Source organism: Daktulosphaira vitifoliae, unplaced genomic scaffold (assembly GCF_025091365.1).
Source record: "Daktulosphaira vitifoliae isolate Bord-2020 unplaced genomic scaffold, ASM2509136v1 Scaffold_1, whole genome shotgun sequence".
Lineage (NCBI taxonomy): Eukaryota > Metazoa > Arthropoda > Insecta > Hemiptera > Phylloxeridae > Daktulosphaira > Daktulosphaira vitifoliae.
Window position 1 is genome coordinate 49,980,118 of NW_026099572.1, and position 14,603 is coordinate 49,994,720.

A 14,603-nucleotide genomic window follows, 5' to 3' on the forward strand; every position below is an offset into this window, starting at 1 on the left:
AATAAAAATTAAGGTAACTAAATTTAGCAACAAACATTAGCTTCAGGACACTTTAACAATGAACATATTTTATAATAGAGATACAAATAATATATAATACATTACATACATAAAAATAAAAAACAACAAGAATTTATATCACAATATTTAGACTAGATATTATTATTATCTTTTTTTTTCAAATCATAAGCATTTTAACATAATTTACTAAACATACATTTTAAACATTTTTAATTATTTGAACTTGCTGTACAATTTCCCTCGAAAGGTAATGGACATAATTGACGAACAGCTCGTTTATATACACCGGTTGCTGTACGGATAGTAGCCACTCGTACGACGCCATCAGAACCACTATGAACTTCCATTATTCTTCCAATTGACCATTTTAAAGGGGGCAAGTTTTCATCACGCATGAGAACTACAGTGTTTTTCTTCAAACCAGGACCATTTGATTGTGACCATTTTTTTCGCTCTTGTAACTGATTGAGATACTCGTTCTTCCATCTAATCCATATTTTTTGCGTAATTTGAACAACACGCCTCCAGCGAGTTAGTCTGTTCTCCATAATATTCGTTACGTCACGTTCAGGAAAAGCGGATAGCGAGTCACCTATCAAAAAATGACCAGGTGTTAAAACCGATAAGTCACTTGGATCCGTGGATAAAGGTGTCAACGGTCGCGAATTTAATATGGCTTCTACTCGAACAAGTATTGTATATAACTCTTCATAGTTAAACAGAGCATTACCAATCGATTTGAGCAAATGTGCCTTAACAGATTTAACAGACGCCTCCCACAATCCGCCAAAGTGAGGACTACGGGCCGGAATAAAATGCCATTGAATTCCTTTATTACTTAATTCATTTTTAACTTCTGGTTTAGCTAAAAGTTCATGCACTTCTCGAAGTTGTCGATTAACCGCAATAAAGTTTTTTCCGTTATCTGAATACACGTCCGTACAATAACCACGTCTATCACAGAATCTCCGTAACGCATTAAGGAAAGACTCCGCTGTCAAATCGCCTACTAATTCTATATGAATAGCTTTTGTGACAAGACAAACCCAGATACTGATATACGCTTTAGTCTTAGGCGCGTTTCTTCGCAAACTAGACCGCACAAACACTGGACCAGCAAAATCTACGCCACATTTAACAAAAGCTCGCGCTGGTTCGACTCGGTCCTTAGGTAAGTCACCCATGATGGGCTCAAATACAACCGGTTTGTATTTGAAACATTTGACACATTTTCTAGATATATTTCTGGCTATATTACGTCCATTAATCGGCCAATATCTCAAACGTATATTAGCTAACATCGCTTGTGGACCGGCGTGTAATGATTTTTCGTGTTCATCCAGAAATAATAATTTTGTAAAAGCACTATCAGCGGGTAACACTATCGGATGTTTTTGAAAAAATGATAGTGAGACGGCATGTTTTAATCTACCGCCTACCCTGATTATACCATCGTCGTCTAGAAATGGTCTAAGACGAAAAAGTTTACTTTTACTGGACACTAATTTTGAGTTTTTTAAGTCACACAACTCAGTAAAAAATTCTTCTTGTTGCGCTACCTTCACTAATCGTTTAAGGGCATTTTCAATTTCTGTAGCTTCAACAGGACCATAAATATTAGTGTCACTCGATAAAAAATTAGACTTCACGCGAAGACAATAAGCCACAACACGTAAAAGTTTACTTAATGAAGAAAATAATTTAAAAATTTGATTAAAAGAATTATTTTCCGTTGTTAAGAATAAATTAGTAATTACTTTTTCTTCAGACAAATATTCACTTTTAGAAGTAAGTTCTTGAAAGTTACTTGGCCATTGAGTATGTTCCCCTTTCAACCAACTAGGTCCGTTCCACCATAAATCTAAACCTTTCATTTGTGATGGAAAACAGCCTCTTGACACTATGTCCGCTGGATTGTCGCTGGACGCAACATGCCTCCATTGTGAAACAGACGTTAACTCTTGTATTTCACTTACTCTGTTTCCCACAAAAGTTTTCCAACGAGACGACGGAGATAATAACCAATTTAATACCAGTGTCGAATCTGTCCAATAAAAATATTCATTTATAGGTAACTGTAATTTTGGTGCATATTTATATTATAAGGTGCATATTATAAGGCGAGCGGCCAAAAGCGCAGCTAACAGTTCGAGCCGAGGTAACGAAACTACCTTTAATGGCGCGACTCTTGATTTTGCACACAATAAATTTATTACTACTTTACCATAAATGTCTGTAGCGCGTGTGTATATACAAGCACCATAGGCTTGCATACTTGCGTCAGCGAACGCGTGTAATTCTAGTTTTTTAATTTTTTCGATGCCGAGAACTAGACGATTTATTTTAATATTATTAATTTGCTCCAGTTCCACACGCATTTTTGACCAATCTTGTTGTAATGGAATAGATAAAACGTCATCCCAGTTTATTTTTTGCAACCATAACTGTTGCATAATCATCTTAAACCTAATTATTACTGGAGCGATTAATCCAAGTGGATCGAATAGCGACGATATTTCGGATAGAACTAATCTTTTTGTAAATCGACCAGATACTTTTATTGGTTTTATATTGTATTGATAGCAATCGTTCTCGTGATTCCAATATAATCCAAGGATTTTAGTAATATTTTTATTAGGCTTTTTTACATCGTCATCAACTTTCCTTAAATATAAAGGTAATTCTCTTAACAATAGTGGTTCATTGCTACACCATTGTCTCAACTTGAAACCAGCACTCTCCATGATTGATATTAAATCATCTCTTAACTTGACCGCCTTTTCTAAAGTATCTGAACCACTTAGGAGGTCATCCATATAAAAATCTTCATTTAACGCTCTACAAGCTTCCGGATAATGATCAGCTTTTTCTTCGGCTAGTTTTCTAAGACACCCGGTTGCTAAGTATGAGGAAGTCACAACTCCGTATGTGACTGTTTTTAATCTAAATACTTGTACAGGTTGTTCAGGATTTTCACGCCATAAAATTCGTTGGAAATCTCTTTGATTCTCAGAGACCCAGATTTGCCTATACATTTTTTCAATGTCCGAACAAAAAACATATTTATGCGTTCGAAATCTAATCATTATTTCGGTGAGTTCTTCTTGTATACACGGACCCTTAAATAAAACGTCATTAAGACTTACACCGTTGTCGGTTTTACAAGAAGCGTCAAATACAACTCGTAGTTTAGTTGTATGGCTACTCTCTTTATAAATTGCATGATGCGGTATATAATATGTGTTTTTAGTACTTTCGTCTCTCAAAACTCTTTCCGTGTGATTTAGTTCTAGATATTCATTTATAAATTTAGAATAAAGATTTTTGAGTTCAATATTAGTCTGCAGTCGCCGTTCTAATGATAAAAACCGTTTTAAAGCTATTTGATACGATTCACCTAGTAGGGAATGATCCTTGAACGGCAATGATACAACAAATCGTCCGTTTTCATTCCGTTTGGTATTATTTTCAAAATGCAACTGGCACGCTTTTTCATCTAAACTTAAAACGTTTTTAGTTTTGACCTCTTCTAATTGCCAAAATTTCGCTATCTGGTCATCTAAATTAATTCGGGCGTTTATATCATTTTCAACTACATCTTGTTGGTGTGGTAATACAGTAGTTGCGAACATAGATGTAGTGAAGCTTGCTGAGATAGGACCGGACACGATCCAACCGAACTCAGTCTTTTGTATAACGGGACCATTTTCAACCGTCTTTATTTGATCGGAATACATTAAGTCAAAGAAAATTTCAGCTCCAATCAGCATATCTATTCTTTGTGGTGTGCCGAACAGCGGATCGGCCAAAATAATATCTGACGGTATTTTTAACTCCCTCGCATCAATACCCGATTGTGGTAAGAGACTGGTCAGCTTGGGAAGTGTTAAAAAATTCAAGTTTGTTTTAAAATCTGACACGCGAGATTTAATAATCGCTGATACCTGGTGTTTAACATTATTCGGTGATTCGTTTATTCCAAAAACAGAATACGCTACATTTTTTCTTTTCAATTTCAAATAATGGGCCATTGACTCGGTGATAAAATTGTTTTGTGAGCCGGAGTCTAGCAATACTCGGCACACTACCGGTTCATTTTTATTATTATACGCATGTACTACGGCAGTAGCTAGCAGTACTGACCTGCGGCTACTGTTGTAATTGCCTTGATAAGTGTGCGCGTTTGTTAATATCGGCTGTTGTAGCGTTGTATTATCTGGCACTTTATTGTCAATAATACTTTCTACGTTATCTGAGTTGCCCACATTATCTGTCTTCGAATTTACGTGCAATAAACTATTATGACCGCGTCCACATTTAGCGCAACGACGGGCCTTACATATTTGTTCATCTGCATGTGCTCTTAAACAAATAATACAATGGTTTAATTGCTTAATTTTATTGATACGTTCATTTACCGTAAGTTTTAAAAACGACGGACAACGATAAATAGTGTGCGATTGTTTACAATAATAACAAGTAACGCTACCGCCACTTGTAAACAATACATTTATTTTACGATCACTTCTTTTTTGAATAAAATTTTTCTTGCTGAAGCTGCGTATATTATTATTAGATTGTAATTTGCTAGACGATTCAATAGCTTCTAGCATTCTAAAACGCGATTCTAAAAACACAATAATATTTTTTAATGTTGCTACCTCTGACCTTGGTGATTCGATTTCCCAGCTACGCAAACTTTGTACGTCCAATTTAGATGTAATTAAATGTATAATTAGTGACCCCCACAAGTCGGGCATTTGACCAAGATTCTCTAGAGCTTTAATATGACCCACTAACGTATCATGAAAACGTCGAGTTTCTTCAGCACTTTCTTGGTATATTGGACTTAAATCGAAAAGCGACTTAGTATGCACTTGAACTAACAACTTAGTATTACTATAACGCTCTTTTAGAGTTTGCCAGGCGATTGTATAATTGTCAGAAGTGGTAGGTAAACACTGTATTACCTTAGCAGCTTCTCCGCTTAATGAAGATCGTAAATAAAAAAACCTTTGCATATTATTGAGATTGTTATTCTCGTTGATCGCTGTGGAAAACATATCATAATACGATTGCCACTCAGAATAATCTCCTGAAAATTTAGGTAGATCGATTGGTGGTAATTTGATTATAGAAGAACCGAATTGACTATTTATAGTATTGGGTTTAGTAGGAATAGATTGAATATTTTGAACGGAACTATCATTAATGCTGATATGATCAGATGAACATAGTTTCTTTATAAGTTTATCGCATTCGGCTAAGACTCCAAAATAAATATTCTCCATCTCCTCTCTATACCTTTCCGTTTCTTCCGTAATTCCCGTAAGTTCTTCTATTTCTGCTTGTACCGATTCATAATCTTGCCACACCTCCAATATTTTATCTCGTCGTAGTATGATTTGACTGGTGTCAATATTTTCTTCTCCACTCTTTCTCTCAACAAATAATACAAATCGTGATAGTTGGCCTTTGAACTGACCACGACGAATGCTTAACTGGACTTGCTCTGCCATAACGTTGATATCTATTCAGATAGTCAATTGTATTACGCGATTACAATAGCGCTCTATTGCATTAAATTCCGAGTGTACTATATAGGGTTTGGAATAAAACCAATGATGTTCCTATTATAACACACGTTACTCGAGTTATGGGCGTTTTTACCGTATCACCAAAAATAGAACGAGATGAGAAATAGAACTAGCGAGTCTATTCATTTACGAATCTCGAACTAATTGCGAATGGCGAACTATACGATAAATAAAGTAATAAAAAATACGAAACGCACTTAAGACGGTACACTAACGCACTTAATTAAAAAACGTACGACGACGAGCACGGCGATGACAAACTTACAAAATCAAATTATATATTAATTTATTAATGCGGCACGATGGACCAATGTTGCGTCTGGTTCAATATGTATAATAAATAAATTGATAATTACGAATGTTTATTAATTGTGGACTGTATCTTTTTATTAAATATTTTATTGTAAGCTGGCGATTTGTCCGCGCGCGTACGTATATCGAGCATAACTGGTCTTATATTGGTCGGCGACCATCATTATTATCGCTTAATCGCGTGATAACGAGCGCGAACAAATAGTTTTATGTAACTTAATATTACTTTTATCAACCATATCATGTATGAATATACATGTAAATGATAAATAATGGTATTTATAATTACTACATTGATGGTAATTTNGTATTTATAATTACTACATTGATGATAATTTTTTTTTTTAAGTATATAAAAGTTTAGGGGCAATAGAAAAAAGTGTAATACTCATTACTATGTTATAACAAAATGCAGTAAGTTCATATAATTTAAAGGTAAGGTGAAAAATGTTATTTTGGTCGTTTTTTAAAACAACAACCCTTGTTATTTACACGCGACCAGTGCCAGAGATATTACAGCGACCGTTTTCTTTATAATGTATATGAATGTTTGTGTGTGTGTTGATAAACAAGTAGGCAGGCAGACGTGGGGGGGTGTTGGCCGATGCACAAGCTCGAAGACCAGCGGAGCCTATACCGCTTTTTCCGGTTGGAGGATTTCACCAAGAAAACTCTGCAGGACGCGTAGCCTTGTGCATGAATAGTATACACAAGACCACATCAGTAAGTTGCTGCTTTTCCGTATTACTTCCTGTCGCATTTTACTGCTTTGGATGTGAGGGAGACGGAAGACCTCGTGGGAAATACACAAATCATCCGAAATTCAATGGGGACGCCCTCAAGCGAAAATAATTACAACTGGCGAAATTCGGCGAATTTATTTACCTTGGCACGAGCACAAAATACACTGTTACAATAACAATAATTACAATATAATTACATAAAAAACACGATCGAATATACGCATAATATTAATGAAAGACCCAATGAGAATTAGCGGTACTGATCAAATACAAAGGGATTTCAAAGTTTTGATAATACGATAACCAAAGGTACTGGCTTTTATTTTTTCCATTTATCTCGGGACAACGTGTCATTTGATAGTTATTTAATTTAGTTTAATTATTTTCTCGGTTGAAATTTCAGCCTTAACGGTAAATTATTTATCGCGGAGAAAAGTTACTCGTGGCTGGAGTATCTGCTTGGTACACCAGAAAGTATCCTTTGTCATGATCAACGACTGTACCCAGTTTAACGAAAATGTTTATTCAAATCGACTTCACGGTAGTAATATGAATCCGAAAGTTTATTTAAGAAAATTTAAAGGCATTTTTCAAGTGTATTTTATAGTAATAAAGTTTGGAACATAAAAACAAAAACTAAACACAATATATCAATAGCAAAAGACATAAAATAGTAATATATTTTTTCTTCGTGTATTTTATCAAAAACTTTTTATCGAGTATAATTTTTTGGTCACCTCCATAAAAATATTATGCTTACCAGTTAGAAGAGATAATGTAGTGTATTATGAGATGGTGTTCTGAAAATAAAAGTCATATATTATATCAACGTGCTGGTCGTAATTTCATAGTCGAAAACATTTTCCCATTTAACACAATATGGGTACGGTCGTATGAAAAAGTAACGATCTGAGACAATATCTGATATTATTTTACACACACACGTGATACGAAAAGTNTTTACACACACACACGTGATACGAAAACTTTTGTATCTTTTATTAGCATTTGCACTCTTCAGTACATTTTACACGTGTACATTTCCAGTTCATCGCATAATATATCATATTACGTTGTAATCCAGCTAGTTAATGGTTTTTAATGTTCTCATAATACAGCCGTAGGTGTTGTTTATTCATCTTACCTTATCGCACACGGCCACTATCTCGTGCGAGGACTATCAGAAAAACGTCACTTTCAGTAGGAAAACCCGTTGAATTCTCCGTGATCTAACTTTCCCTGTTTCGACAATAATAAGCGAGTAGTTTGAAAAACTTTGAAATCTTTAAAAAACATTTCACTGAAGTTTGTTATCGATAAGAAAATCGTAAATTTCCAATGAAAATATTATCTTTGACAACGATTTCCGAACACTATTTGAATTTAGATATAAATCTTCATATTTGATCCGAGTAAAACTTTGTCACAACCCTCATACAATAATTAAAAAGTAATTTATTTTTTCAATAAAATAAAGTTTTGTACTCATTAATAATATTGTATAGATATTGAAAGGATAAATATTTTTTTATGATATAATGTTTCTTTTTGCGTAACCGTGCTACGACATTTGTGCTTTAAATTATAAATTATGGCAAGTTAATAATTAAAATTTTTTTTTTCACATTTTAATGGCATTTTAACGAAATTGTCACAGTGGTTAGCCTATAAAATATGCTTGATATTTTGCGAAATAGGTCATTTAAAGTCGAGTTCAATTTTGTTGGAAAATTTTTTATTTGAACCTTGTTTTTAATTAAAATTATTACAGTGTTCTTTGTTTCAAAGAAAATTAATTTTGGTAATGGAAAACGATAATAACAATATGGTTCAGTAAAAATAAAAATCGAATTTAATGAGTTTAAGCCAATAAATATTTTAATGTATTTTTATCATCAACTAAAAATACTCTATTTGAAAATTATTTTCTCTCGATTTATGTGGTCAGCGTGTTCTTTTAGACACAAGTCCTGAGAAAGTTGTTATTAAATAATATTTCTTCGATAATTCCATTTGCGCAGTATATTGGCTGCCAGTGTATACAACACGTATATAGTGTGTATAGCAGACACTGTACAACGCTATTTTGCCATAGTTGTTGTGCCCCAGAAAATGATTTATGGCCATTTATAGCTTTTGTACGAAACAGTGATTTATTTTGACTGTATAGTACAGTCAGCAGTAGTCAATAGCGGCCGCGCTCTGGCGAGCATGAACTAGAGTGGTGCTGTTAGTAGTGGACGACGGAAGGGACGTGATTGATGAGATCATATGGCCATCGACAAAGTATTAACAATATTCTCTTGTATAACATTCGATTGCGAATCCATCGTGTCAAGTGTTAACGTTTACCCAAAATAATGACAATCGGCGACTAAAGATTGAGAAACGGTTATTTATTAACTTTACTCTGTTTATTAACTGAGAACCGAAAATCATGTATACATCAACCACTTAATAGAAAGGAAATAACATTGTTCTTTATGGTTTAAAATGTTAACTCGATTATCTCATAACTTGTCAGTATTTAGGAACTATAACAAGCCGACATCCTAAATAGTTTTGAATTGTATAAAAAAATGGTTTTATAAACGCACACTCGAATATAAAATGGGCTACGAACGAATATTATCTGACGATGACATTTGTGATTATTATTAGTTTTTTTTTTTTTTTTAAGTAAATTATAATATTCACAATTAATATAATTTTGTTATACGCAGAAGAAAAAAGATTAAGTGCTACTATTAAAAGAATTACACATATTTTTAAGGTCAAGTGATATGATACGTTATACCTGAACTTATACGGAGGAGAATCTGTTTCGAAGTTCCAACACGTTTATAAGAAGATACTTTTACTTTACTATAAAACTAAATCAGTTTTATTGTGCCTACCAGCTTGAAGTACAATTCGCATAATTATCACTCGCATAAAACAACTGTTTAATTAAGTATTTTACGCGAACGAATTTTTATGGCACCGATGGTCGTGATAACGATCCTGCCGTAACTATTAGCACAAAGTTGACAAAAAAGGGAATTAACAGTTGTATGAAATATATATTTTACTATAATCGTATGAACCATATTTTGTTATTCAAAGAGAGCTGTATTTGTGAAACAACATTTTTTTTTTTTGCAAACTGTTTATTAAAATCATAACTGCTGGATTACTCTTTATTTTTTGTACGAAAATGAATATTAAGCGTAATTAACCGTTGTCTTTGTACTTTTTGAAGTAAGTGAACAGTTGTTTTTTCAGTACGCTTATGGCGATTCCATAAAGTTTAATTATAACATTATTATTAACGGAGAATCGCAAAAATGTATCATTAACCATTTTAAAAATGTGTAAAAAGTTACAAAAGACACAAGTGATTCACGTCGGAGTGTATTTGATTGTTTTACAACAATATTTCACCACCGGCAATCACTTGCGCGCGATTTAACAGTTTAATTAAAACCGTTTTATNTTTTACAACAATATTTCACCACCGGCAATCACTTGCGCGCGATTTAACAGTTTAATTAAAACCGTTTTATAAGAATTATTAACAACTTCCGAGCAACTAATTGCGAATGAGCGGTGCCGGACGAATGGGCCTGGAGAAGATTATGAATTAGTGGTCCGTAACGAATTGTCCATGCCGCAGACGAGAGAATATTACAGTGCTGTCTGCGGTTTATCCGCTGTGTTTGATGGTATTGATGTAGCTGAACACGATTTGTCAGTGGTGCACATCCAGAGAGTAGCTATTTGTTGGATTTACGAACGCTTTTAAAACCGAATTACAATGGCCGTCTCGGCGGTACCTCACACGGGAGAACCCCCGGGGCACAAACTTCCAAGTCAAAATCGGATTATAAACAGAAATCATAAACGCAATAACACACTGCGAGGTGGTTGTTATTACGATTATAATAATATTACTACGGAGCGGAGAATTGTGTTGTTTGAAGTATTGCCGTGTTACCGAGACCTTATGGAACACAACACGAGTTCTCATTGTTAATCCGTCCGACGTCAGCTACTCGCCGCCATGCAAATCACACCGTGTGGAAATCGAGCTCGAGTGTAAAATATTAACACATCGTTTAGCGACTTTTATTTTGGCCAAATATTAATTTCCTCGTGTTTCTCAATTTATGACGGGCACACGCACGCACTGCGCCGTTTATGTACTAATGGGGCTGGGTTATTAATTATTATAAAACGCCAACTTGTGTACGCCGTCAAAAACACACCAGTTAAATTGCGTTTTGCGCGTTCTGCTGTGTACTTGTTATAACGATTTTTCGTCGGATGCTTATTGCGCCAACATCGTCTTGTTACATTTGTTGTACGGCGGCAACGCGGTGTTTAATTAAATAATATCTCCTGCCGCGTGTCACAGCCAATGTAACCGCAATTCACACGTGACCAGAAACAATGCCATTCGGTAGTTGGCCGAGATAAACGGCTGCTGGGGAGAGGCAGTGATACGATAAACCGCTGCAATGACAGCCGCGCGAGTTGGTGGCTAAGTTTCGACTTGACTTTTATTTTTTGTCGCCCCGGAATAATCATAACTTTTAAGACTTAATGGGCCGAATTGTGATAATATCTGAGCGGTGGCATCGTGTTATCGGACACATAACGGGCGGTCTAATAAAATTTTCTGCTTGTGAACGGTAAGTAAAAACGACCATTAGGAACACAAGTCTTATCACAATAATTCATAAGCACCTGGGCCAATGAGCAGCACGTTAAAAATGGACACCGAGGTCGTCGTACTTTTCAAGTTTGCGGAAACGGCGAAAAAGGATTCCCTTACACTTAACGATCGTAAATGTTCCGGCTTACCAAACTACTGTCGCCGAGTAAAAATTATGATAATTAAAAACATTTTAAACCGATTACGTATTATTTTAATCCTATTAAACAAAAGTAACGTCGAGTAAAAAAAATAACTTAATTATTTAGTCGCAGAAACAGCGGAGATTTCGATTCTTTCGCACATAAACCGCGTTTGCATTTAATCAAGTTTTGCTCACTGTGATATCGTACCACGTCCTTAATTAACATGACATACCGCGACTGGGTATGATCTACGGGTAAACATTCCTCTGTCGCAGACAGTCGGGGGCTCGTTGCAATGGCGGCGGCGGCGTTGGTCGTTCATGCGTGTGCGACAACCAACAAAAGATATCGTTACAGAATTATGACAATAACACTGGCAGAAATTTACGGGGCGCCCGCCGACGCAACCCGACGGTCAAGAAACAACGTCGGGACGTTATAACAATTTAGTTTGCGAGTGGCATCGGTTCGAGTACACAGAAACAACACCGTACTATAGACTGTAACCGTTGCACCGCGTTTACCGATTTTCGCTGACCAAGCTCATATATAAGTGACAAACAACTTACAGCGTTAAATTATAATAATATTATTACAACGTTACTCGGGTCCGTCCTTAACGGCGGTGATGCACGAGGCCCGTCCTCACCACGCCTCTGTATATATATCAGTGGCGATTACAATATTATACACACTTTGTTTTTTATGGTTAAGTCAATAATTTTCATCTGGTCCGTCCCTTGTCGCGGCCAACGTTATTACGATAATGACTCGGCGAAAGCCGGTCCGCTCAATGGAGTGCGTGTGAATTATTATAATGGGTCATTAGTGGCTTAGCGCGCGAATAACCGATTATCGCCAACGCCGTTAATGCGTCCCTCGCACATTGTCTCCTAAAAAGTAAACATTAGTAGTGCTAATGAAATCGTTTCACGTCGTGTTACGGGGTAGTTGTCGTTGCCTCTGACACTGGTAAAACGACAGTAATTATTAACGATGACGTGCCGTACGAATAATTTCGGGACTGGGTGCCTCTTTCGGGTCTCGGCGAAAGGGAACCGCTGCACCTCTTTTGCGCCGGAATAAAACAGCCGGCTTCCGGGTCGGTTGTGCGCCGTATAGCGTTGTTTCCGTTTTCGACCTTCTCCCGGATAGCTTTGTGCTCTGGCCGCCCGTCTAAATTGGATACTATCGCGTCGTTGGCAATTTATTCCGACGAGAACTCGGCAAAACAAAGACTACCCCCGACCGATTGTTTCACTGGCAATGATCTTGTCATTTCCGATGTAGCGCGTGCTCCTCTTTCGCACGTCAACACAATGTTTGCGGTGTAATTCAAAAGCGCGTCTGTACGAAACGCTCGTCTAACAAGACCGCGTTTGGCCTGCGGGTACGGTACACTGGAACCCAAACAAACTTCCTGTCCGATCAGTCCAATCCCAAACACACAATTGATACCGTCTTCAATTGTACTGCGAACGTGTGCGCATCAGATACGGCCATTGAATCTATTGTCGATTATACTCGACGGGCGCCGGACAGGAGGAACGCCCGTGACATTTGATCTCGGAGTGTGGTACTACTAATGCACCGGGCGAGTCTGTTATTAAACAATATTAACGTGTCAGCCATCACTGGAATAAGGCGAACGAGCCAATTATCGTCAGTAGCGTTCTAGAGAATTTACTGTGAAATATTTACAAAACTAACAGTTGACTGGGCAGACGTAAAGCGAATGTACAAATTGACCGCTGGAAGCAAAAGTCTATCCGTTTTTCATAAAATGTTCGCGTTTTCACTGATGTTGTTCGATTTATAATAATAACACCGAAAGACACTGTCGTCGTTTATTGATGTAATATACATATGATTTTGCTAGGAAGATTCAAGTAAATCCGATAAATTTATTATGATGCCCGTCGATGCTACAGAATAGAGTTAACGTAATCATTTTCTGGATCAAAGCAATACATTTTATATCGTTTCCTAACGGTTCTGACATTCTTTGGCAGTTTAGATTAATAATAATATATACTGAGTTTAAACAATATAACATTTTTATTTTCTTTGTACCGTACAATAACATTTTTGCGCTCGTCTACCATGTCGATTTGTTAGATGAATTTTTTTTTAGAAACCTTACAAAAAGCCGAAAATCCACTTTTATTTAGATGTTTATCGGGAAAAGTTTGTATATTTACCTAACTTTGGACTTGCTTTTGATAACTACTACGCGATATGTACTCATGCCTATGTTATTAAAAAAAGTGTTAGCTGTTGCACTGCTTATAATTACAACGTAACAAAAGAATTCCGTGTAAATTATTTGGATCATTGTAATATTTTCTTTTTCTGTAACTCTAACACGTTGTAGGAATAAATATTTTATTTCGAATAAAACTCGAGCAGGCCCGCGCTGACCGGACGTTCAAGTTGTTTAAAGAACAACAACACGAGGGCGGTCGAAAATGAGAGGTGACGTTGAGAAGTGTAATTGACATTTTAACCAAAATTGTGATGTGATGAGCTATGAAAAAAAAAAAATGCTCTCAAATACACTAAAATCGGTCAATTGAAGAATCAATTGCACCCAAAGAAAAACCTCAATCAATTTTGATAGAGAAATTTTATCAAGGGTTTATGATAATGTTTTATTAATACGAACAAAATAATTATTCTTATGAATAATTATTGTTCAAGACAAGAAAAAATATCATCATATTGATAAATATATCATAGATTCAATAGTAATGATATATTTATCAAATTGAACAATGAATTTATTATATAGATCGAGGTTTTTCTCTGGGTGTGGGTGGGGCCAATTTTCATTTTTACTTTTTGCACAAAATCGTCGAACGTGTTGAGCTGCACTCGAGTGCAGTTAGTATTGCATACAATTTTATGGTAGTTAACTTCGGTACAAGTGAAATTTGTATTTCTATATTTTTGCCGGTGTAGCTTTATGACACTACCCTAAATCTTTTTATGGAAAAAGAAATCAAAGAACGACAGGTCGATTTTAGGGGCTTTTGTTAATACCTTTTACACACGTGAAACACTCGTGCGTTTGCCTATAAATCACTTA

At 35.8% G+C, this 14,603-nt stretch overlaps 1 protein-coding gene across 1 annotated transcript; it reads right to left on the reverse strand.

The window, feature by feature from the left end:
- Positions 1–230: 230 nt before the first annotated feature.
- Positions 231–5,540, reverse strand: LOC126894031 (uncharacterized). Its single transcript, XM_050664669.1, has 3 exons — positions 2,297–5,540; positions 1,779–2,065; positions 231–1,664 (listed from the first exon to the last, which is right to left on the reverse strand). Exons 1-3 carry the CDS (start codon positions 5,538–5,540, stop codon positions 231–233), a joined length of 4,965 nt encoding a protein of 1,654 aa, XP_050520626.1.
- Positions 5,541–14,603: the final 9,063 nt, after the last annotated feature.

What these genes read in the sequence shown, in the direction of transcription:
- LOC126894031 (XM_050664669.1), bottom strand. Translation starts at nt 5,540, where the DNA reads ATGGCAGAGCAAGTCCAGTTAAGCATTCGTCGTGGTCAGTTCAAAGGC. An exon ending in ACACGCGTTCGCTGACGCAA is followed by an intron (nt 2,066 to 2,296) that starts GTATGCAAGCCT and finishes TTTATTGGACAG; the next exon opens with ATTCGACACTGGTATTAAAT. An exon ending in AATATTTGTCTGAAGAAAAA is followed by an intron (nt 1,665 to 1,778) that starts GTAATTACTAAT and finishes CTTCGCGTGAAG; the next exon opens with TCTAATTTTTTATCGAGTGA.